Below are 26062 nucleotides of genomic sequence, written 5' to 3'. Positions count from 1 at the left end.
GCCAGTCCTAAAATGGAACAAAGCTCCCATCTGGCTTTTCTTTGGGATAGTTGCCTTTGGAGCCCTGAGGTGCCCCGTTAGAAGTCTAAGGCTGTCATGCTGTGAGGAAACCCAGGCCCCTGAAGAGGCCACAGGCATGTGCTCCATCAGACAGTCCAGCTGGGGTCCCAGGCACGGCCACGCCCCCACCACTGTGTTGCCCCCACCCCTGAGCCCTCCCTGCAGAAGCCGCACTCACTGGGAACCAGAGAAAATCCATCTCTGTTGTGCCCGCTCCTAATTTCTGACCCACATAAAACACGAGAGAGAATAAAATAATTGTTTTAAGCAATTTTTTTAACCCACTATGTTCTGAAGTGATTTGTTACATCGCTGTGGCTGGGTGCTCTCTCAGGGCAGCTGGCGCCTTATTGAAAATGGTTCTAAGCATCTATCACTTCTAAGGCAAAGCCTGTATCTGTGAGTGATAAAGTTTTGAGGAAACAGCAAAGTATGAGCAGTTTTCAATTATCGATTGTAACAGGAGATCAAAGCATTTTAAATCCATAGTTGTTCTAAAAATCTTGACTTTTTCATTGCAACCATGTCTCTTAACAGTACTCTTACCAAAGCTGTGGGCTGAATCTTCAATTCATGTATCAAATTTTCTCCTAAATCAGCTTCATGGTGGGGATGCAGACAGATAATAAATTGGCCAAAAGGCAGACAGTAGGAGAAAATAATGAGAGAAGCAACTTGCAGAATCCACTCACCAAGTATCATTCCTGACTAACGGTTACAGCTCTGCACAGAGACACACCCAGTTCAGATGACGGACAGTGAATCTCTTAACAATGTCTTAAAGGAGTCTTTGAAAGATTTATTTTTCAAAATACCATTTCTCTTTATTTATTTTTTTTGTAGTCCGAAATGACCACTCTGCCCCCACTACCCATGACACGCCCAAAGCTTACGTCCTTAGCCAGACAGAAGCTGCCATGTTCCCTTGGAACAATTCCAAGGTAAGTGACCCTTGTTTTCATTTCTTTTCCTACAAGACAAATTTCCTGCAGTCAGAAATGGCAATAACCTATCGCAGAAAATAAAATTACGTTTAAAGAAAAGACAAAAGTATATGCCAAACTCAGAATATCCAAGTTTGCTATTTCAAAGGGATTGGTTAATCTCATTCAAATACTAAGGAGATATTTATTTATCAAACTAGTGTTCTTTTGATCATTTTACTTCATATCCCAATTGTATCATGGTTCCCACAGAACTTTGGAGATATTTTTCATTTTTTAAATGTGTGTGATCATGGAGAATAGAAAGCAGAAGTTTTGGAAGTGTAAGGTGCATGGCTTCTGATACATGAGGTCCTGAATGCTGATTTCTGTTTTGGAGGAAGGAGGGCACAGCCTGGCTACTGGGGTAGGTTGGCAGGCACAATTTAGCTGTTGAAATGATCCTGGAGCCTGAATACTCATCATCAAAGTGCTGCTGCCTGTGAACAACTGCTGAGCTCCTGGAGTTGTAGCCGAGAAACTGTAGGACACAGAGACTCAATGCATTTTGTCATAAATATGAATACTGAGATCGTGCTATTTGGAGATTGCCATGTAAACTTGTTATTGATTTTTAGAAATACACATTATTTATCAATATAAATAATTTTCATATGGAAGTCTGATTATTTTCTTTGTATGCATACTCTTCAATTCCCGTACAGCCTAATGATCAAAGTTTTACAGGACATCTTGGCTCTGAGAAGGACTGTACCTTATTTTTAGCATTTCTAGAAAAGACCAAAGCCCCAAAATAAATGCTTTCAGCTAAACTAACATAGAAGTTCTTTGAAAATAGTAAAACAAAAATTTTAATCTTCTGTGACTGAGAAATTTTTTAATAGATACATAGTTCTGGTGTGTACATACATGTGTGTATATATATTCTTACATATTTTTATTCTTATTCTTATTTTCCATTGCAAGTTTGAATGATGTGAAATATTTACAAAGTCTGAAAAAGCTATTCTTCTTGTCTTTTTTAATGGTTAAGATTACATTTTCTTTCCAAAGTGAGCAAAAACATGTCCCAATCTCACATCCCTAAAATAAGATGAATTTTAAGGAAAACTTCTCCTTGCATTCATTTTATCAATTTTAAAAAATGTTTTTATCCTAAACATTTAAGGCAAATTTTTGTAACAGAATTCTCTTGTAGCTTCTGAATAAAATGCAGATATTTGTTTCATCCTCATAACCCCATGGTTATGAGATATTAATAGTATGCTTATTTTGAAAGGTGCATCGTGGATGTCAAGACTGACTACCATACAAGTTTAATACCTTTCCCAGTAGTCTTCAAGTCATTTTGCACTTTTAGCTTTTAATAATAATTAGATTTTTGTGTGTACTAAAAAATGCTTGAACAGTGTTTCAGAAAAACATTTATAGCAGTTTAGAACAAATAAATTTTACACATTTGTATAAATGAAAATATGACTTCCATAGTTTGAAAGTTAAACTGTAAGACAATGTGAGCAAAATGGAAGACTTAAAAGCTTCAAGGAGAAAACTCAGTTTACAAAAGAGTGCAGATTATTGGAACGTGATTGTCATTTATTACTTTGTCTGCTGGATTTAATATTCTTCCCTATCTTTTTCCATTCAGGAAAATTAGAATTGTGATATTATCAATCAATAACCTAACACTTTAGCTACTGCAAAACAGTTATTTTATATGGTATTATACCTTGAATATTTCTGTTCTGCAGGTGGCATTTTATATATATGGTAGCTTTTCAACCTGGAAAGACAGTGCTTTATTATTTCTTTCTATTTCATTTAGGTCTCAATTGATCAAAGGAAAAGATGACATAGATCATTATCTGGAGGCAAATTTCAAAGGATTGTCAAAAGAAGAGGTTGCTGCGTAAGTATAATGTTTTAAGGATACTTTAATATAAAGTTTGTTTCTTTTGTCTTGTCTCTTTATCAAAATTTTGATTTTCCTGTGCAGTACACTTTTTTATTGGACATACATTTAAAAATTAAAACTCATATTGAATAGTGATAAGTCATTTCTACTGATCTTACACATATCAAAGTCATTAATTTTATGGCTCTAAAAATTCTAATATTTACAAAGATATTATACTATCACATTTGTACTATTTTAGTTAAGGCTATGTCTTTAATTGCTTATTAAACTCCATTTTTAAGGTGTGTTGCCTCCATGAGGGGAAAAAAGCTTTATGAGAAGGATTTATATTGCTACCTTTTTTTCCCTGGTGATTTTTTAAAACTCCTACTAACGTATCTTCTTTTCCTGACAAGAATCCACACGCACACACACAAAATCTTTGGTTTATAGTTTATTGGCTAATTTAAAAATAATTCAAGTGATCTAGATTTATTTTTTTTTAATCTTCATTTTATTGAGATATATTCACATACCACGCAGTCATACAAAACAAATCGTACTTTCGATTGTTTACAATACCATTACATAGTTGTACATTCATCACCTAAATCAATCCCTGGCACCTTCATTAGCACACACACAAAAATAACAAGAATAATAATTAGAGTGAAAAAGAGCAATTGAAGTAAAAAGGAACACTGGGTACCTTTGTCTGTTTGTTTCCTTCCCCTATTTTTCTACTCATCCATCCCTAAACTAGACAAAGTGGAGTGTGGTCCTTATGGCTTTCCCAATCCCATTGTCACCCCTCATAAGCTACATTTTTATACAACTGTCTTCGAGATTCATGGGTTCTGGGTTGTAGTTTGATAGTTTCAGGTATCCACCACCAGCTACCCCAATTCTTTAGAACCTAAAAAGGGTTGTCTAAAGTGTGCATAAGAGTGCCCACCAGAGTGACCTCTCGGCTCCTTTTGGAATCTCTCTGCCACTGAAGCTTATTTCATTTCCTTTCACATCCCCCTTTTGGTCAAGAAGATGTTCTCCGTCCCACGATGCCAGGTCTACATTCCTTCCCGGGAGTCATATTCCATGTTGCCAGGGAGATTCACTCCCCTAGGTGTCTGATCCCACGTAGGGGGGAGGGCAGTGATTTCACCTTTCAAGTTGGCTAAGCCAGAGAGAGAGGGCCACATCTGAGCAACAGAGAGGCATTTGGGAGGAGGCTCTTAGGCACAAAGCCTAGCCTCTCCTTTGCAGCAACCGTCTTCCCAAGGGTAAAACCTGTGGTAGAGGGCTCAACCCATCAAACCACCAGTCCCCTATGTCTGTGGTCATGTTAGCAACCATGGAGGTGGGGTAGGCGAATACCCCTGCATTCTCCACAGGCTCCTCAAGGGGGCACTACATCTTTTTTTTTTTTCCTTGTTTTTCTTTTTTTTTTTTTTTAACTTTCCCTTCTTTTTTAAATCAACTGTATGAAAAAAAAAGTTAAAAAGAAAACAAACATACAATAAAAGAACATTTCAAAGAGACCATAACAAGGGAGTAAGAAAAAGACAACTAACTTAAGATAACTGCTTAACTTCCAACATGTTCCTACTTTACCCCAAGAAAGTTACCTAATATAGCAACATTTCTGTGAACTTGCTCCTACTATATCCATCAGAAATTAACAGACTATAGTCATTCCTGGGCATCCCCAGAACGTTAAATAGCTTATCTGTTCTTCTTGGATTATTGTTCCCCCTTCCTTAATTGCTCTCTATTGCTAGTTCCCCTACATTCTACATTATAAACCATTTGTTTTACATTTTTCAAAGTTCACATTAGTGGTAGCATATAATATTTCTCTTTTTGTGCCTGGCTTATTTCGCTCAGCATTATGTCTTCAAGGTTCATCCATGTTGTCATATGTTTCACGAGATCGTTCCTTCTTACTGCCGCGTAGTATTCTATAGTGTGTATACACCACATTTTATTTATCCACTCATCTGTTGAAGGACATTTGGGTTGTTTCCATCTCTTGGCAATTGTGAATAATGCTGTTATGAACATTGGTGTGCAGATATCTGTTCGTGTCACTGCTTTCCGATCTTCCGGGTATATACCGAGAAGTGCAATCGCTGGATCAAATGGTAACTCTATATCTAGTTTTCTAAGGAACTGCCAGACTGACTTCCAGAGTGGCTGAACCATTATACAGTCCCACCAACAATGAATAAGAGTTCCAATTTCTCCACATCCCCTCCAGCATTTGTAGTTTCCTGTTTGTTTAATGGCAGCCATTCTAACCGGTGTTAGATGGTATCTCATTGTGGTCTTAATTTGCATCTCTCTAATAGCTAGTGAAGCTGAACATTTTTTCATGTGTTTCTTGGCTATTTGTATTTCCTCTTCAGAGAACTGTCTTTTCATATCTTTTGCCCATTTTATAATTGGGCTGACTGTACTATTGTCATTGAGTTGTAGGATTTCTTTATATATGCAAGATATCAGTCTTTTGTCAGATACATGGTTTCCAAAATTTTTTCCCATTGAGTTGGCTGCCTCTTTACCTTTTTGAGAAATTCCTTTGAGGTGCAGAAACTTCTAAGCTTGAGGAGTTCCCATTTATCTATTTTCTCTTTTGTTGCTTGTGCTTTGGGTGTAAAGTCTAGGAAGTGGCCGCCTAATACAAGGTCTTGAAGATGTTTTCCTACATTATCTTCTAGGAGTTTTATGGTACTTTCTTTTATATTGAGATCTTTGGTCCATTTTGAGTTAATTTTTGTGTAGGGGGTGAGGTAGGGGTCCTCTTTCATTCTTTTGGATATGGATATCCAACTCTCCCAGCCCCATTTGTTGAAAAGACCATTATGACTCAGTTCAGTGACTTTGGGGGCCTTATCAAAGATCAGTCGGCCATAGATCTGAGGGTCTATCTCTGAATTCTCAATTCGATTCCATTGATCTATATGTCTATCTTTGTGCCAGCACCATGCTGTTTTGGCAACTGTGGCTTATAAAAAATAAGCTTCAAAGTCAGGGAGTGTAAGTCCTCCCACTTGGTTTTTCTTTTCTAGAGTGTCTTTAGCAATTCGAGGCATCTTCCCTTTCCAAATAAATTTGATAACTAGCTTTTCCAAGTCTGCAAAGTAGGTTGTTGGAATTTTGATTGGGATTGCATTGAATCTGTAGATGAGTTTGGGTAGAATTGACATCTTAATGACATTTAGCCTTCCTATCCATGAACATGGAATATTTTTCCATCTTTTAAGGTCCCCTTCTATTTCTTTTAGTAGAGTTATGTAGTTTTCTTTGTATAGGTCTTTTACATCTTTGGTTAAGTTTATTCCTAGGTACTTGATATTTTTAGTTGCTATTGAAAATGGTATCTTTTTCTTGAGTGTCTCTTCAGTTTGTTCATTTCTAGCATATAGAAACATTACTGACTTATGTGCATTAATCTTGTATCCCGCTACTTTGCTAAATTTGTTTATTAGCTCTAGTAGCTGTATCGTCGATTTCTCAGGGTTTTCTAGATATAAGATCATATCATCTGCAAACAATGACAGTTTTACTTCTTCTTTTCCAATTTGGATGCCTTTTATTTCTTTGTCTTGCCGGATTGCCCTGGCTAGCACTTCCAGCACAATGTTGAATAACAGTGGTGACTAGCGGGCATCCTTGTCTTGTTCCTGATCTTAGAGGGAAGGCTTTCAGTCTCTCACCATTGAGTACTATGCTGGCTGTGGGTTTTTCATATATGCTCTTTATCATGTTGAGGAAGTTTCCTTCAATTCCTACCTTTTGAAGTGTTTTTATCAAAAACGGATGTTGGATTTTGTCAAATGCTTTTTCAGCATCTATTGAGATGATCAATTGATTTTTCCCTTTTGACTTGTTAATGTGTTGTAATACATTGATTGATTTTCTTATGTTGAACCATCCTTGCATGCCTGGAATAAACCCCACTTGGTCGTGGTGTATGATTTTTTTAATGTGTCTTTGGATTCGATTTGCAAGTATTTTGTTGAGGATTTTTGCATCTATATTCATTAGGGAGATTGGCCGGTAGTTTTCCTTTTTTGTAGCATCTTTGCCTGGTTTTGGTATTAGATTGATGTTAGCTTCATAAAATGAGTTAGGTAGTGTTCCATTTTCTTCAGTGTTTTGAAAGAGTTTGAGTAAGATTGGTGTCAGTTCTTTCTGGAAAGTTTGGTAGAATTCCCCTGTGAAGCCATCTGGCCCTGGGCATTTATTTGTGGGAAGATTTTTGATGACTGATTGGATCTCTTTGCTTGTGATGTGTTGGTTGAGGTCTTCTGTTTCTTCTCTGGTCAGTCTAGGTTGTTCATATGTTTCCAGGAAATTGTCCATTTCCTCTACTTTATCTAGTTTGTTGCCATACAGTTGTTCATAGTATCCTGTTATAATTTTTTTAATTTCTTCAGGATCTGCAGTTATGACACCTTTTTCATTCATTATTTTGTTTATATGGGTCTTCTCTCTTTTTGATTTTGTCAGTCTAGCTAGGGGCTTGTCAATCTTGTTGATCTTCTCAAAGAACCAACTTTTGGTGATATTTATCCTCTCTATTGTTTTTTTGTTCTCTATGTCATTTATTTCTGCTTTAATCCTTGTTATTTCTTTTCTTCTACTTGGTTTAGGATTGGTTTGTTGTTCATTTTCTAGCTTCTTCAGTTGATCCATTAGTTCTTTGATTTTGGCTCTTTCTTCCTTTTTAATATATGCATTTAGTGCTATAAATTTCCCTTTAGCAGTGCTTTTGCTGCATCCCATAGGTTTTGGTATGCTGTGTTCTCATTTTCATTCGTCTCTATATATTTAGCAATTTCTCTTGGTATTTCTTCTTTAACCCACTGATTGTTTAGCAGTGTGTTGTTTAACCTCCAGGTATTTGTGAATTTTCTAAGTCTCTGATGGTTATTGACTTCTAATTGTATTCCATTGTGGTCAGAGAATGTGCTTTGAATAATTTCAATCTTTTTAAATTTATTGAGGCTTGTTTTATGTCCCAGCATATGATCTATTCTGGAGAAAGTTCCGTGAGCACTAGAAAAGTATGTGTATCCTGGTGATTTGGGATGTAATGTCCTGTATATGTCTGTTAAATCTAATTCATTTATCAGATTGTTTAGGTTTTCAATTTCCTTATTGGTCTTCTGTCTGGTTGATCTATCTATAGGAGAGAGTGATGTGTTGAAGTCTCCCACAATTATTGTGGAAACATCAATTGCTTCCTTTAGTTTTGCCAGTGTTTCTCTCATGTATTTTGTGGCACCTTGATTGGGTGCATAGACATTTACGATTGTTATTTCTTCTTGCTGAATTGCCCCTTTTATTAGTACGTAGTGGCCTTCTTTGTCTCTCAAAACATCCCTGCATTTGAAGTCTATTTTATCTGAGATTAATATTGCTACACCTGCTTTCTTTTGGCTGTAGCTTGCATGAAATATTTTTTCCATCCTTTCACTTTCAGTTTCTTTGTGTCCCTGTGTCTAAGATGAGTCTCTTGTATGCAACATATTGATGGTTCATTTTTTTTGATCCATTCTGCGAATCTATATCTTTTAATTGGGGAGTTTAATCCATTTACATTCAACGTTATAACCGTGAAGGCATTTCTTGAATCAGCCATCTTATCCTTTGGTTTATGTTTGTCATATTTTTCCCCTCTGTCTATTAATATCCTTTATTGTACCCATATCGAATCTCTTTAGTACTGAACCTTTCTCCAAGTCTCTATGTCCTTTCTTTGTTTCTCTGTCTGTAGGGCTCCCTTTAGTATCTCCAGTAGGGCAGGTCTCTTGTTAGCAATTTCTCTCAGCATTTGTTTGTCTGTGAAAAATTTAAGCTCTCCCTCAAATTTGAAGGAGAGCTTTGCTGGATAAAGTATTCTTGGCTGGAAATTTTTCTCACTCAGAATTTAAAATATATCGTGCCACTGCCTTCTTGCCTCCATGGTGGCTGCTGAGTAGTCACTACTTAGTCGTATGCTGTTTCCTTTGTATGTTGTGAATTGCTTTTCTCTTGCTGCTTTCAGAACTTGCTCCTTCTCTTCTGTGTTTGACAGTGTGATCAGTATATGTCTCGGAGTGGGTTTATTTGGATTTATTCTATTTGGAGTTCGCTGAGCATTTATGATTTGTGTATTTATGTTGTTTAGAAGATTTGGGAAGTTTTCCCCAACAATTTCTTTGAATACTCTTCCTAGACCTTTACCCTTTTCTTCCCCTTCTGGGACACCAATGAGTCTTATATTCGGACGTTTCATATTATCTATCATATCCCTGAGGTCCTGCTTTCGATTTTTTCAATTTTTTTCCCCATTCTTTCTTTTATGCTTTCATTTTCCATTCTGTCATCTTCCAGGTCACTGATTCGTTGTTCAACTTCCTCTAGTCTTGTACTATGAGTGTCCAGAATCTTATTAATTTGGTCTACAGTTTCTTTAATTTCCATAAGATCATCCATTTTTTTATTTAGTCTTGCAATGTCTTCTTTATGCTCTTCTAGGGTCTTCTTGATTTCCTTTGTATCCCGTACTAGTGTCTCATTGTTCATCTTTAGTTGTTTGAGTAGCTGCTCTAGGTGCTGTATGTCTCTTCTGGTCTTTTGATTTGGGTGCTTGGGCTTGGGTTATCCATATCGTCTGGTTTTTTCATATGCTTTATAATTTTCTGTTGTTTTTGGCCTCGTGGCATTTGCTGAACTTGATAGGGTTCTTTTAGGATGTGTAGACCAACTGAAGTCCTTATCTCTGATTTATCAGATCTACAGCTTCGTGGAGTACACTTTCTCTAACTAACCAGCAGGTGGCGTCCACGAGCCACCTGTTCTCCACAAGCCAGTTCTCCCTTGTTTAGCCTTTTTGGTGAGTGGGGGAGTGAGTCTTGTGGGGTCCAGTTGGTGTACCAAGCTTGCGTGTGTAGTTGGTGTTGCCTGCCCTGTATATGGGGCGTGTTTCTGGGCAGTCAGGGATGGGGGGTGGCTCTAACAATCAAATCTCCCTGGTGATCCTAGAGTTTTAAAGCTGCTGCAATAGTCTAATCCTTCAGTTCAGTCCTGCTACAGTTTGTCTCTGCCACTGACCCACAAGTCCTTGGTATTGGCGTATGGCTCCTGAGACTTGCAAGTGAGCCTCTCTTCCAGGCCGTGCACCCCGGGTCCTCTGTTGAGGGATGACTGTGCTATGTCACAGGTGAGTGCCGTCCCCCCAGGGCAGTTCTGGGCTGCTGGGCTGTGTAGGGAGGCTCCCAGTCTGCTGAAATGATGGCTGAATGGGGCTTTGTTAATTCATACTGCTCTACCTTCCCAACTCTGGGACAATCAGCTGAGGTTGCAGGGAAGGCTAATGTCCACACCCAGTTTTGTGGTGTGTGCCTGTTACTTGAAGCACTTCCGTCACACTGGGTTGTCTGGGGCAGCTCTGGGTTATGGGGCTGGTGATGGGCAGGAGTGTTTCCTGTCCACCAGGATGATGGCTGTGAGCGGACACCCCCCTTTTCTTGGGAAGTTGTGGTGTTTAGTGAATTTTCTCAGCCACTGGATTATTGCATTTTGTCTCAGAGCTCTCTTAGTTCTGCTCTTGACTTGACCTGCCCAAATTGCAAGTCTTTGAAGCTTTCTGTATTGGGCTTCTTAGAGTAATTGTTTTAGAAAAAGAAAAAAGGATTAAAAAAAAAAAAAAAAAAAAAAAGGGCCCTCCTCAGAGATCTAATGGGTTTTTGAAATGCTAAGAGACAAAGCAACCAGGGCCATTAAGGAAAGGTCCACAGGGCAGAGAGATCAGCTTTTCTTTGGGATTTGCATATGCGCCTTAGGGCCTGAGCTCTGCCCTTCCCCTTTCTGTGTTCACCAGAACTCCAAAAATCCTCTGCTTTTATTTTGGAGTTTTTCTTGTTGTTTTTTTTCTATGCCTGTCTCCTCTCTGCTGGGCTGGCTGCTCTCAGATTCTCTGGTGTCTGGTCTCAGTCTATCTATGGTTGGAGTATGGATCAGTAGAATGAGTTTCTGATAAGGGCTGCCACTGCAGTTCTCCCTTCTCCTTGCTGGAGCTGACAGCCCCTCCTCCCACGGGACTGAGCCTGGCAGGGAGGGGCGCAGGTCCCCTGGCCGCAAAAACTTACAGATTTCGCTGATCTCAGCAGTTCCACGTTTTCATGAGTGTTGTATGAAGTATGCCCAAAGTCAGATTGCTCTGTGGTGTCCAGTCCACGCAGTTCCTGGCTTTCTACCTACTTTCCTGGAGGAGTAACTAAAACATACAGCTCACCAGTCTGCCATCTTGCTCCGCCTCCGCCCGAGTAGATTTATTTTTTAAAGAATATTGTAAACTTTGCTATTTTGCCACTAGTTAGAATTTGTTTCATGGGATGAAAATATAACAATATAAAAACCCCTGTCAATTAGTGAGAAATGAATAGAGACATAGAATAATAGCAGACACTTTTAACATTTCTTACCCATAGACTTAGTGACTATTATTGTCAGAGACTCAGATGTAAACACTGAAACATTGAGATCCTATAAATGCACATGCATTTTATGGAATTCATTAGATCATTCCATTAAATATTTTATGCAACAAATGCTTTTGAAAGATTCTAACTATTAGTATTGTCTGATGTCATGGGATTACACTGAAGGGAGATTTCCTAATGATATTTTTGGTATAGGTTTCATACATTCTAAAATTCTAAATCTCTTGATATCTTTTATTTTCTAAACATTATTTTTATCAATTTGCATGTAACATGGAAAAACTCAATAGTTCATTCTGTAACTACTTTATTTTGAGGGTCAAATTCCGGCAATAACTATAATCATTCACTTCCTACAAACTCTATAGACTTCCATACATAGTATCTGGGACCTTTTGTTAACTGTTATTCTGATTATTAATTCATTACCTGAACATGGTAGCCTGTTGAATTAAATTAATGGTTAATATATGCAATATTACAATAATACAATGGTACAGTTACTTCTTAAAATAAAAATATGTAGGAGCAATATTTACATTCTAAATTAAATGTAATGATATCTAAATATATTTAATTGACTTATTAGGAACTAAACTTATGCTTCACATAATTTAATTAAAAACCTGCTGATGCCTAAACTTTCAGACTTCACTGAAGAAAAATTTGATCTCAGACAATGCAAGGTAGGCTATGGTGATGCATATTCCCTTAGTAATTTTTTTCATTATGGGTATTACCAAATTGATTTCAAATTCATCATTATGCTACAGAAAACAATAGCTCTGGGTAATTCTCAGTCCTTACTAGCACATTCTCAAAGATTCCTGCATTTGAATACTTTCTTTAAGCCCTTTCTTTAAGATAGTAGATACAAACCATTAGTTTGAAGATAGCTTGTACTCAGCTTACTGTTATACTTTTGATTGATATTCCTTCTAGATCTCACCCAGACAAACTAATTGAATAGCATATAAAGGAGAAAATTGATGAATGATTTCAGCATCTCCCAGCAAGGTGACATGAGGAATTATGCATATTCTGTTAGCCAAGGAATTGCTGCATAAAATTTTTTATTAGCTATTCAATTCTAAAAGATAAATTGGTCAACACACATTCATTAAGTACCTACTTTATATCTAATACTAGGTTTTTCACAGTGGGAGAGACAATGATATTTTATTGTAAAATACTTGGCCCCATCCTGGAACCTTAACATCCATTTGAAACAATAAGACCTATGAGCAGGAAACAAATGTGGAATGAGTAAGTGTTGACTGTACTGTAAGGTACAGCCTAGAGGTCTAGAGGAAACCAGAGAAGACTAGGATAGAGACAGATTTCTGAGTTTGGCTCCCTGTCTGGTAGCATTATAAATTGATCAGACTGGTCAATCACAGATCCTCGGTATATAAGAATGTCATGAGGAGAACTTGAACCAAATTGTCTATCAGGCAAAAGCATTATCTAAGATATACTCTCAAATCCTTCTCCTTACTGACTTATTCTTATGATGATAGGTGTATTTACATATATATGTTACATATGTGTAATATAGACATTAATATAATTGATGTACACTAGCTTTAATACCCCTTAATATGCACATACCCTTTGTAAAGTCTTAAATACTCCAAAATATACCAACCTACTTATCTGTACACTCATACTCTGACTTTCCTCCTATTGCAATGGGCTGAAGTTCTCTTCTTGTCTTAAGATGTCCATTGTGTTCTTTATACCATCCCTTCTCACCTGATCAAAGACTTTCTCTTGTAGTTCAACATGTTTTCCTTCTACATCATAGATTTCTCCTTTTCCGTTGGATCAGTCACACTAGCATTCATATCTATTCTAGTATTTCCCTTGACTTTATATCCCCATCCAAGTTCTTCTCCATTTCTCTGTATCCTCCACTGCAACTAGAACTACTATCTCAAGGGTCTCACATCCCATTCTTGCCTCAATAGACTCTAAGTAGGTTCCATTCCTACTTAGGCACTCACTGAACTCACTCAACTTAGTGTCACCAATAGCTTCCATTTCCACCACATCTAATGGCCACATTTCTCTCCTCATCTTGCTTGATGTCTCAACAGCATTTGACAGGGTTGAACACTCTCCTTCTTGACAACTCTATATTTGGGGCTTCCAGGATACCACATTCTATGGTTTTCTTCCTAAGTCTTTGTACTCAGTATCCTTTATTGGCTGGCTTTCTTTCAAACTCTCAGTAGTGGGGATTTGGGTCCTAGGCTCTCTACTCCAGTTATACTCTTTACCTGGATCCTGTCTTATGGCTTTAAATATTAGCAGCAACCTGACAACTACTATGGTAGTTTGAAGCTGTTATGTACCCCCAGAAAAGGCCATGAACTTTTAAACCATTCCTGTGTGTGCAGACCTATTGTAGGTGGGACCTTTTGATTAGGTTATTTCAATTGAGATGTGGCCTGCCTCATTCAGGGTGGGTTTTGATCCTCTTGCTGGAGGTCTTTATAAGAGGATAAAACACATACAGAAGCTAAGAGATGAAATTTAAGAGAAGCTTATAGAGAAAAGCCCCAGAGATAAGAGAGGGCCCACAGAAGCTCAGAGAGGAAGCCACTGAAACCAGAAACTGGAAGCAATGAAACCCAGGAGCGAAGCCATGTGACTTCTCATATGACAGAGGTGTCAGATGCCAGCAGCCTGTCTTCAGAGTCCAGGTATCATCCTGTTGATGCCTTGAGTTGGACATTTTCATGGTCTAAGAACTGTAAATTGGAAGCGAATAAATCCCCATCCATTCAATCTCTGGAACATTGCATTCCAGCTGCTTTACAAAACCAAAAGAACTACCAAATTTTTAAATCCAGCCCTGATCATTCCACTGAGCTCCAAACTTTTATATAAATATAAATAGAATATATATATATATACACACACACTATATATACATCATGATCTATAATATATAAATATATGTGATATATAAAAGACATTGCAAGGTTAATACAGCCCAAAATGGAACTCTTGCTTCACCCCATTCTAAAAAAGAAAAAAATTTTCCTCCCACAATCTTCCCCCAAATCTGTCAATAGCACCAATGCAGCCGTGAGCTTTACCTCACCTTCACCCCGGTATCTAATCCATCAGCTTATCCTGTCAGATCTAACTCCAAAATTACTGTGTTCATTTGCTTGTCTTCATTGTGTAGCCACCCATCATCTCCTTTTTTTTGGTTAGCAGAGCCAACTGAGGCTTTAATTTGGAAAAGACAAAACTGGCTTCTAGTTGGGGACATGGGCAAGAAGGGGTACCCCAGGTATCCTATTCCCTACATCTCCCTGCACTGCTCCTTGTCCCCGGGCTCTGGGGCAGCACGGCAGGCAGGTGGCCTGGGAAGGGCTGCATTGGCAGTTCACTTGGCCAGGACATCGGATGACTTGGACACCAGCTTCCCGTCGTGGACCTCAATCTTCTTCACGACCATGGCCTTGGTGGAGCTAGTGTGGCTCCCACCAGAGCTGAAGGAGTAGTTGTTGCCAGGGCCTGAGAGGCCTCTGAAGACAGGGCTCAGTGGACCTGAGTAGTAGCCACTGGAAGTCTTCATATGAATACTCATGTTCTGCAACCCAGATTCCAGCCGGCTCTCCTCGCCCTCCAGCAGCTTATGGTAGGTGGTGATCTCGATGTCCAGGGCCAGCTTGATGTTCTTCAGCTCCTGGTACTCACGCAGCTGCCGCGCCATGTCCTACTTGGCCTGGCAGGGCGGCCTCAAGCTGGGCCAACTTGGCATTGGCGTTCTTAATGGCCAGCTCCCCATGCTGCTTGGCATCCACAATGGTGGCCTCCAGGGAAGCCCTTTGGCCCTTCAGGCCCTTGATCTCAGCCTGGAGCCAGCTGATGGTCCAGTTCATCTCGGAGATCTCCGTCTTCATGCGGTGGAGGTCATCCCCATGCTTCCCGGCCAGCGTTTGCAGCTCTTCATACTTGATCTGGTACACGCGCTTGGCCTTGGCCCGGCTGCAGTTGGCAATGTCCTCATACTGGGCCTTGACCTCGGTGATGATGCTGTTCAGGTCCAGGGAGCAGCTGTTCATGGAGAGGACCACAGACGTGTCCGAGATCTGGGCGTGCAACTCACGGATCTCCGCTTCATATAGCTGCCTGAGGAAGTTAATCTTGTCAGTCAGCCCTTCCAGGCGGGACTCCAGCTCTACCTTGTTCATGTAAGCTTCATCCACATCCTTCTTGATGAGGACAAATTCATTCTCCATCTCTGTTCACTTGTTGATCTCATCCTCGTACTTATTCTTGAAGTCTTCCACCAGCCCCTGCATGTTGCCAAGCTCCGCCTCCAGCTTCAGCTTCTCCTGGCCCAGTGCTCATGCTGCCGCCGAAGGTTGTTGACGTAGCTCTCAAACAAGTTGTCTGTTTTGCTCCCAGCAGTCTTCTGCTGCTGCAGAAGGCTCCACTTGGTCTCCAGCATCTTGTTCTGCTGCTCCAGGAACCGCACCTTGTTGATGAAGGAAGCAAACTTGTTGTTGAGGGTCTTGATCTGCTCCTTTTCCTGCAACTGCACAGCCTGGATGTTGGAGTCCGCTTCCAGCTTAAAGGGGCTCAGCAGGCTCTGGTTCATTGTGATGGCTGTGATGCCCCCTGCACTCCCTGCCCCTCCATAGCCCCCCTCAGACCCATGCTAGCCCCCAGGTTGCTCCGGAAGCTGCTGCTGCTGCTGCCCACCCGAGTAGGAGCTGACATGAGTGCTGGGCCTGCTCATGTAAGAGAGGCTGCTGAAGGTCCGGGGCTGGAGGAGGACACCTTGTAGGATTTCTAGGTGACCCTGATGGACATGGTGGAGGCTGAAGAAATGGGAAGGCAGACCAAACCAGAGATTGGAGAAGGAGCTGAGGACTACTGCTTCTGGGTTGCCACCCATCATCTCTTGTCTAGACCACTAGAAGAGTCTCCTAGCTGCTTTTTCCACTCCCAATCTAACTCCACCAAAATCCTGCTGCCAGAGTGATCTTTTGAACAATTAGATCATGACACCCCACTCCCACCCTCCAACCTGCTTAAAACCCTCCAAGAACTTTCCATGGCTCTTATGATAAAATCTAAAGCTGTCACCAATGACCTAATGCTATGCATGATCTGGCCCTTGCTGACCTCTCTGACCTTTTCTCCCACTCTACCCACTGTTCCCTCCTCTTGGTGCATGCAAGTGTCACTCTGAATGAGACTTTTTCAGTGAAGTGACCACATAACCAATCGTCCCCACCCCACCCATACCCACTCTCAGTCAAATCACTAGGGTCTGTTTCTGCTTTAACCTGGTCTCCATCTTGCTTGTGAGTTTATATGTCAACTGTGTCCCTAGCAGAGTGGCTGCTGACCCAGAGCAGGGGTATGTCTGTGTGTGCACCATGTGTCCCAGGGCCTAAAAGGCCTGGCACATGGTGGGAGCGCAGTCACTTGCTATTAAGTGAATGAATGCCAGATCAACCCATCTTGAAATAGGAATCCTGCTGTGAGTATTGGGTGTAGTGTTTCAGTTCAGTGCTATATGTGGCTGATTCGTTCTTGAATTGTGCAAGTTAAACTTCTCAAAAAGTTTATGTACATAGGTAGGAGTATAAAATTTAAGCGACTAATTCAGCAGAATAAGCTAAAGTAGTTGTTAGTGGAATAGCCAAATACAATTATGGAGGATTTATTTTACTTTGCAATGGATAGAAATGTACAAAGGCAAAGGGCTTTCAAGTTTTATATCATCTACATTTATATAAGGAATTTCAGTATACTTTGTTACTTTTTAAGTGACTCGATTATGGCTAAGCCTTAAAGATATTCTTTTTTTCAAATGCATTGTATTCACTTTCTACATTTGACACTGATGATTTGACTTTTATTAGGTAGGTCTTCATACGGCTCTTCGATAGTTTTTTTTTTTTTGTTGTTAATTTCTTTTTTTTTAATTAAATTCAGTTTTATTGAAATACATTCACACACCATACAATCATCCATGATATATAATCCACTGTCCACAGTATGATAACATAGTTATGTGTTCATCACCACAATCTGTCTCTGAACGTTTTCCTTACATCAGAAAGAACCAGAACAAGAATAAAAAATAAAAGTGAAAAAAAACACCCAAATAATCCCCCCATCCCACCCCATTTGTCCTTTAGTTTTTATCCCCATTCCTCCACTCATCCATACACTAGATAAAGGGGGTGTGATCCACAAGGTCTTCACAATCACACTGTCACCCCTTGTAATCTACATTATTATATAATCGTCTTCAGGAGTCCAGACTGCTGGGTTGGAGTTTGGTAGTTTCAGGTATTTACTTCTAGCTATTCCAATACATTAAAGCCTAAGAGGTGTTATCTATATAGTGCATAAGAATGTCCACCAGAGTGACCTCTCGACTCCATTTGGAATCTCTCAGCCACTGAAACTATTTCGTCTCATTTTGCATCCCCCTTTTGGTCAAAAAGATACTCTCAGTCCCACGATGCCGGGTCCACATTCATCCCCGGGAGTCATACTCTGCGTTGCCAGGGAGATTTACACCCCTGGGAGTCGGGTCCCACGTAGGCGGGAGGGCAGCGAGTTCACCTGTCGAGATGGCTCAGTTAGAGAGAGAGAGGGCCACATCTGAGCAACAAAGAGGTACTCAGGGGGAGACTCTTAGGCACCATTACATACAACTTTAGACTCTCCTTTGTGGTAATGAGCTTCATAAGGGCAAGTCCCATGCTCGAGGGCTCAGCACATCAAACCGCCAGTCCCAATGTTTGTGACAACATATGCTAGGGGATCAGCATCTCAAAGTTTAGAGATAGGCCTTACAATTCAGGGATAGAGTTAACTGCTGTAAGAGCTTACAATCTAGGGACTATTACAATTATTGTGTCCACGTTAGGCTATGTTCTAAGATTCAATTCTGAGTTTACACATTGTAGTGAGTCCATATTGGTGAGGCATCATCCCTCTCACCATGTTTTCTCCAACACTTTTACTCCTATATATATATTGTCCTACAATTTTATAGAGTTATATTCACATACCATACATTTATCCATAGTGTACAATCAGTTGTTCATGGTATCATCATAAAGTTGTACACTTATCACCACAATCAGCATTTGAACATACTTATTACTACAAGAAAAATTGCTTTTTTTGTTTTTTGTTTTTTTTTTTTAGCAATAAGAAAAAATGATAAAAAGAAAAATAACATGTCATACAATACAATATACTACTAAGGACAGCAAATAACACCACTACCAAGAATCCCATATTACTCCCCTATATCCCCTTCTCATATACATTTAGCATTGGTGTATTGCCTTTGTTACATTTAATGGAGGTATATTACAATGTTACTGTTGACCATAGACTCCAGTTTGCTTTGATTATGTTTTTTTCTGAATACCATCCCTTTTTCAAATTTCTACATGGTTGACATTCATTTGCTTTCCCACATGCAAAAACATTTTTATATTTGTATATTTAGTAACAGTCATTGGCCACTCCAGTTTTTGCCACGTTATACAGTCCCAGTCTTGATCATCTATCTTTACCTCTGGTGTCATACATTCTCCTATCCCACCTCTTTCAGCTTTACTCACAGACATCTTTGTTCAGTGTACTTACAATACCGTGCTACCATCACACAGTATTATCCTGTCTATTTCTGGATCTATGCAATCAATCCTAAACATTCTGTAGTCCTTCAGCATCAAATGGCTGATCTCTGCCCTCTTTCTATCTCCTGGTTGCCTGTGTTGTCAGCTTTTAACTCCCAAAGTTTGTTCATTAATGTCTGTTCTCTTCGATAGTTTTAACCAATCTTTAACAACTAAAGATCACGTTGGAAATGTTTCTGTACTTTGTTTTTTTTATATTCGGTATAGTATTCAGAATACATTATTGTTTTTAAAAGGACTTAAAATATCACTTATTATCATATCATAATTGCTTTGAGTAGCTTAGTAATAAAAGTGTCATTTATAGATTCAAATAAAAATTTCTGGGGGCAGTTTTACAGCTTTAGCTATGTATATGAGGATACAAATAAACAGAATCATCTAGGGATGTAGAATGTTAATCCACACAATATTATTTTCTGCTTCAAATATCAGTTTCTACTATGTGGAACAATACATTTGGTTCAATTTTGTGCACATTTATAAGATATTGCTTTCTTTCGGAATATCTTACTCTGAGAGTCAGTTTGCTAGTCAGCATAGTGGCAATTAGAACTATCAGTTACCATTTTCAGCAAGTTTGGGTTGTAAAGAAACAAAGAACTGTTAGATTTCATACCTTTAAAGCCTTTTCTCCTTTTTTCTTTTTATTCGAGAAGTTGGAAGTTTAAAGAAAAGTCATGCATAAAATACAGAGTTCCCATATACCACCCTATTATTAACACCTTGCATTAGTGTGGTATATTTATTACAAACCATGAAAGAATTATTATAATTGTACTATTACTTACAGTCCATCAATTACAATAGAGTTCATTGTGTTGTACAGTCCTAGGTTTTTGGTTTGGTTTTTTATTTTATATTCTGGCAACATATATGCAACCTAAAATCTCCCCTTTTAGCCACATTCAAATATATAAGAATAGAAATTCTGTATACTTTAAGCATTAACTCCCATTCCCTACCCCCACTCCAGTTCTTGGTCACCTCTATTCTAGTTTCTGACTCTCTGAACATGTTAATGCCTTTTCTCTTGCCTCATCTAGAATTGCATAATATTTACTAACAAAGTAAATTAGAATTTTTCCAATCTTGGTCTTCATCTTGAGTTTATTTCAGAACTGTCTTCAAAGACGCTTTTATAAACAACAGATATACTTGTTACAAGCAAATCTAGCATCTGGATTTGCACAATGTCCAAATATATGGAACATGGTGAGTAAATTTATTCAGGATATACTGTTTCACAGTAACTTCACAGAAATGTAGGCCCTTTCGGGTGTGCTTTTCTCCTACATCACTCATTTTGTTTATTTTTGAGTAGTTTGGTGAAATCATTTTGTTTTCTCTTCAAAATCTTTTGCTCTTTGGTATAGTATGGAGTTAAATTAAATTATCTAAGGTAATTTTCAAATTAAACTCTCTGAAGAAGCCAGTTCCAAGTAAATGGTCATGCATAACTAACCTCAGGGATTATATAGAGACAAGACAGGTGAGAGGAGGAGGAAGGCAAGCTGCCCCACTTTCCTTCTATACAGCAAATTAAATATAAAGAAATAAGCAATTGCAGAGAATGCAGATGGGGACAAAGGAGAGGTGTCACTCTCCCTACCTACCTTTTTAACATTCTGGCATTGTTTCCATAGGAGATCTCTAGGTATGAAACCGGGAAAGAATAAAAGACAGTTTGGGCCATAATTTAAAAAAAAAGAAAAATGCTGTTCTCGGTCACATTTAAAATTTGGGAATTTAAAAAATGCACTAGGCAGGAACTTTTTTTAAAAGCCAGTGTTTAGGGGGAGGAGCTAAGATGGCGGCATAGAGAGGAGTGGAAGCTAGTTAGTCCCCCTGGAACGATTAATAAACAACAGGAACAACAAGTAAACAACCTGGAATAACTGTGGGGAGAAAAATGTGACCACCCACTCATCATACACCAACCTGAATTGGGAGGAATGCCCGAGATCACAGCATAAAATCTGTAAGTAAATGCTGTGGACCCAAGCCAAGAGCTGAGAGCCCTCCCTCATGGAAGCCTGGTGGTGCTAGAGAGCAGCACTCTCTAAACAAGCAAATATACCTCAGCCAGCTCCACTGGGGTTTTAATGTTAACCACTCTATACAGACTGTGAATCCCCAACAAGCAGACAGAGGCTTTTGGAGATGACTGACCTTGGCAAGACAGGGTATGTATCTGTCTTGGTATGGGGAGCCCAAAGGATCAGGTACTATCTCTGGCCGATAGGTGAATCTAGGGACTGAAGATTGACCCTGAAAAGGGGCTTTCTCTCTCTTTCTCTCTCTGTCAACCTAGGTGGCTCAGTGGAGAAAGCTTCAACTGTTTTTAGTTCACAGTGCTCTGCAGTAGAGAAAGCCTCAGCCATTTTAAACTCACAGCACTCTGACCCAGACAAGGGTGGAGATAGCAAAGTCAGAGAAACAAAGAATCTATTTATATGCAAATGACCTCTCTCTAGGGGGCATAGCTTCCCAGGAGGAAAGAGGAGGGGCCCAGCTCTGCTACCTGCCTTCTGTTCAGGGTCAGACCCCAGAGCCTGGGGGAAAACAGCCACGGGCCACACCTCCTTACACCAGTCTGGAGTGACAGGCTGACAGGCACCACCTGTTGGGCAGAAAAGCACAGGGTGTGTCAATCCTCTAAGACACACCATCAGGGAAACTAGATACTGAATATTTCTTCCTTTTTGGACCTGAGCCTGCTCTCATCTGGGAAAACCAGATTGGGGTGGCCAAGGAGGCCAGATGCCTAAACAACAGAAAACTACAACCTACACTAAGAAAAACAAAGTTATGGCCCAGTCAAAGGAACAAACTTTCACTTCAACTAAGATACAGGAATTTAAACAACTAGTGCTAAATCAATTCAAAAAGTTTAGAGAAGGTATGGCAAAAGAGATAAAGGCTATAAAGAAAACACTGGGTGAACATAAGGCAGACATCGAAAGTTCAAAAAAACAAATGGCAGAATCTATGGAAATGAATGGCACAACACAAGAGATGAAAGACACAATGGAAACATACAACAGCAGATCTCAAGAGGCAGAAGAAAACCATCAGGAACTGGAGAACAAGGCACCTGAAAGCCTACACACAAAAGAACAGATAGAGAAAAGAATGGAAAAGTATGAGTAATATCTCCAGGAACTTAAGGACGAAACAAAATACAACAATGTAAGTATCATTGGTGTTCCAGAAGGAGAAGAGAAGGGAAAAGGGGCAGAAGCAATAATAAAGGAAATAATCAATGAAAATTTCCCATCTTTTATGAAAGACATAAAATTACAGATCCAAGAAGCACAGCAGAATATTCTCCAAGCAGAATAGATCTGAATAGGCCTACGCCAAAACACTTAATAATCAGATTACTAAATGTCAAAGACAGAGAGAATCCTGAAAGCAGCAAGAGAAAAGTGATTCATCACATACAAAGGAAGCTCAATAAGACTATGTGTGGATTTCTCAGCAGAAACCATGGAGGCAAGAAGGAAGTGGTGTGATATATTTAAGATACTGAAAGAGAAAAACCTCCAACCAAGAATCCTATGTCTGGCAAAACAGTCCTTCAAATATGAGGGGGAGTTCAAAATATTCTCTGACAGACAATGAGAGAGTTTGTGAACAAGATACCTGCCTTACAGGAAATACTAAAGAGAGCACTACAGACTGATAGAAAAAGACAGGAGTGAGAGGTTTGGAACACAAGTTTGGGTGATGGTAGCACAGCAATGTAAGTACACTGAACAAAGATAACTATGAATATGGTTTAAAGAGGAAGGTGAGGAGCATGTGGGACACCAGAAGAAAAGAGGAAAGATAAAGACTGGGACTGTATAACTCAGTGAAAGCTCAAGTGTTCAACAATTGTGATAAAATGTACAAAAATAATTGCTATGTTCTGGTTTCTATTTTAAGTGACCTTAGCTCCAGTTCTTCAAAGAGCTATTATTACTCCAAGAGACCAAGTGTTCTAGTTTGCTAATGCTACTGGGAGGCAAAACACCAGAAATGGACTGGCTTTTATAAAGGGGGTTCATTTGGTTACACAGCTACAGTCTTAAGGCCATAAACTGTCCAAGGTAACACATCAACAATCAGCTACCTTCACTGGAGGATGGCCAATGGCACCTGGAAAACCTCTGTTAGCTGGGAAGGCACGTGGCTGGCATCTGCTCCAGAGTTCTGGTTTCAAAATGGCTTTCTCCTAGGACGTTCCTCTTTAGGCTGCAGTTCCTCAAAAATGTCACTCTTAGTTGCTCTTGGGGCATTTTTCCTCTCTTGGCTTCTCTGGAGCAAAAGTCTGCTTTCAATGGCCATCTTCAAACTTTCTCTCATCTGCAGTTCCTCTCTCAGCTCCTGTGCATTCTTCAAAGTGTCCCTCTCAGCTGTAGCAAGCTCGCTCCTTCTGTCTGAACTTATATAATGCTCCAGTAAACTAATTCAGACCCACCCTGAATGTGTGGGGTCACACCTCCATGGAAATTATCCAATCAGGGTCATCACTCACATCTTCTCCATGGAAACACTCAATGAATTACAATTTAATCAACACTGATACATCTGCCCATACAAGATTACATCACAGATAGTGGCGTTTTGGGGGACATAATACATTCAAACCAACACACCAAGTCACAGAGAGGTTAAGTAATTTGACCAAATTATGAAGAAGCAGAAGCAATGAGGTAGGAAAATGATACAGAGAGAAGAAGGAATGAGTAAGTTAGAAAGAAAATGGAGTAGCTGAGCCACAACCTATAGCTAAGCAGAGAGTATTTCCAGACACCTCCCAAATTCGCTGGACTACCCTGCATCCAGAACCCACTCTGGGTTCACCTCTGGAGGAACCCAGCCATTCTGCAATCCTGATTTGGATCCCTATGAGATTCTAGTCCCACCATTGAACTTCTTTTTAATACAAACCCCTTATTTAAGCTTGTCTGAAACAATCTCTTGTTCTACAACCAAAATACAGAAATACATCTTGAACAAGGAAATTGTCTTAAAAGTGAGTTTGGCTTCAGGCTTTTTCCAGATCAAGATGAAGGGCTGAGCACATTTCTTTCCAGTATTTTAAATGACCATACAGAAGTACAAAAGACAACAAATTCTTCACGTGATAGGAAAGGAAGGAAAAAAAGTCTGAGGAACTCAGATATTCCAAAATTGGTTTTCAAAAAGCAGTAGGAATATTACTGGCTGTCTCAGTTTGCCAGGGCTGCCATGATGAATACCACACAATGGGTTGGCTTAAACATGAATTTATTGTCTCACATTTTGGATGTAAGAAGTCCAACATCAAGTTATTGGCAGGGCTTGCTTTCTCTCAGAGTCTGGCAATCCTCCATCACATGGCCATACTTCCTTGTGTCTGCCTCTCTGATTTCCAATAACTTCTGACTTCTACTGACTTCTGGCTTCTACTGGCTGACTGCAACCCAATTTCCTCTCCTTGTAAGGATTATAGTCGTATGTATTAAGGCTCACCCTGATTCAATTTAGCCTCATCTAAACAGGATCTTCAAAGATTCTGCTCATAGAAATTGGAATTCTTATTCATTGCTGGTGGGACTGTATAATGGTACAGCCACTCTGGAAGACAGTTTAGTGGTTCCTTAGAAAACTAGATATTGAGCTACCTTACAATACAGCAATTTCACTTCTTGGTATATACCCAGAAGATCTGAAAGCAGTGACATGAACAGATATTTTCACACTGATGTTCATAGCGGCATTATTCACGATTGCCAAGAGATGGAAACAACCCAAATGTCATTCAGCAGAGAAGTGGATAAACAAAATGTGGTATGTACATACCATGGAATACTATGCAGCAGAAAGAAGGAACAAGGTCATGAAACATATGACAGCATGGATGAACCTTGAAGACATAATTCTGAGTGAAATAAACCAGACACAAATGAGAGATATTATATGTTACCACTAATGTGAACTCCATGAAAAATGTAAAATAAGTGTCTTATAATGTAGAATATAGGGGACCTCGAGATAGACAGAAGCTAGTGAAGGGGGAATGATAATCTAATATGTACAGATATGATAATGAGGATGAACTCAATGGTATGGGAATGATCAGGTGTGACTATGGTTCGTTAATGGGATTATAAGTATCAGTGACTCATTGAAGGCACACATGTTCATAAATGGTTGTTTAAAGGCATGTAACCCACAGAGTAGCACCACAAACCTAAATATTAGCATGATATGCTTATAAGGTATGACACTGGTGCAGAGAGTTAGCAACAAAGGGGTATATGGAAAAACTACCCATTACATATTAAAGACTATGCTTAATAGAAATATCTTACCAACACTACATTAATACTAAGGATGAATAATTAGCAGCTGATAAGAACTCTGGGATGTATCATGCTGTGATAAGTGTTTAAAGTTGAGAGTGATGAGGTTGTATAACTAAGTGAAGATAAATGTAAGAAACTGACCATTTAGTTTGGATAGAAAGTATATTAAGTGAAGTTTACCCACTACTTAAAAAATCAAGGCTTTGACTTGAGGCTTGGTCTTGTGAAACAGGGTTGTAAATGAGAGGCTGAGCCCTCCTATAATTATACCTAAGATGCACTTCCAGAGAACCTCTTGTTGCTCAGATGTGGTCTTTCTCTCTCTAAGCCCAACTCAGCAAATAAATTCACTAGCCTACCCCACCCCCACCCCAAGAGGGACATGACTCCCAGGGGAATGAATCTCCCAGGCAACACAGGACATGATGCCCCGGAATGAGCCGGGCCCTAGCAGTGAGGGATTGAAAATGCCTATTTGACCAAAAGAGGGAGAAAAGAAAAAAAAAAAAAAAAGAAAGGTAATAAGCTGAGGTCACAGTGGCTGAGAGATCCCAGATAGAGTCAAGAGGCTATCCTAGAAGTTTCACTTATGCAAGCTCCAGCTAGACATCCAAAATGGCTA

At 39.5% G+C, this 26062-nt stretch overlaps 1 protein-coding gene and 1 pseudogene across 5 annotated transcripts in view; one reads left to right on the top strand and one right to left on the bottom strand.

Moving 5' to 3' along the window:
* Positions 1–26062, top strand: part of TTC29 (tetratricopeptide repeat domain 29) — a 323750-nt gene that overhangs the window by 45945 nt on the left and 251743 nt on the right. For all 5 annotated transcript variants that reach the window (XM_037830766.1, XM_037830769.1, XM_037830768.1 and 2 more), the window contains 2 exons: positions 904–1001; positions 2830–2913. In XM_037830766.1, the coding sequence (XP_037686694.1) occupies positions 910–1001; positions 2830–2913 (176 nt within the window). In that variant the 5' untranslated portion in view covers positions 904–909. The remainder of the gene's footprint in view (positions 1–903; positions 1002–2829; positions 2914–26062) is intronic.
* On the bottom strand, positions 14797–16241 carry LOC119529907 (annotated as a pseudogene).

Source organism: Choloepus didactylus, chromosome 3 (genome assembly GCF_015220235.1).
Source record: "Choloepus didactylus isolate mChoDid1 chromosome 3, mChoDid1.pri, whole genome shotgun sequence".
Lineage (NCBI taxonomy): Eukaryota > Metazoa > Chordata > Mammalia > Pilosa > Megalonychidae > Choloepus > Choloepus didactylus.
This window is presented reverse-complemented; position numbering and strand designations above follow the sequence as displayed.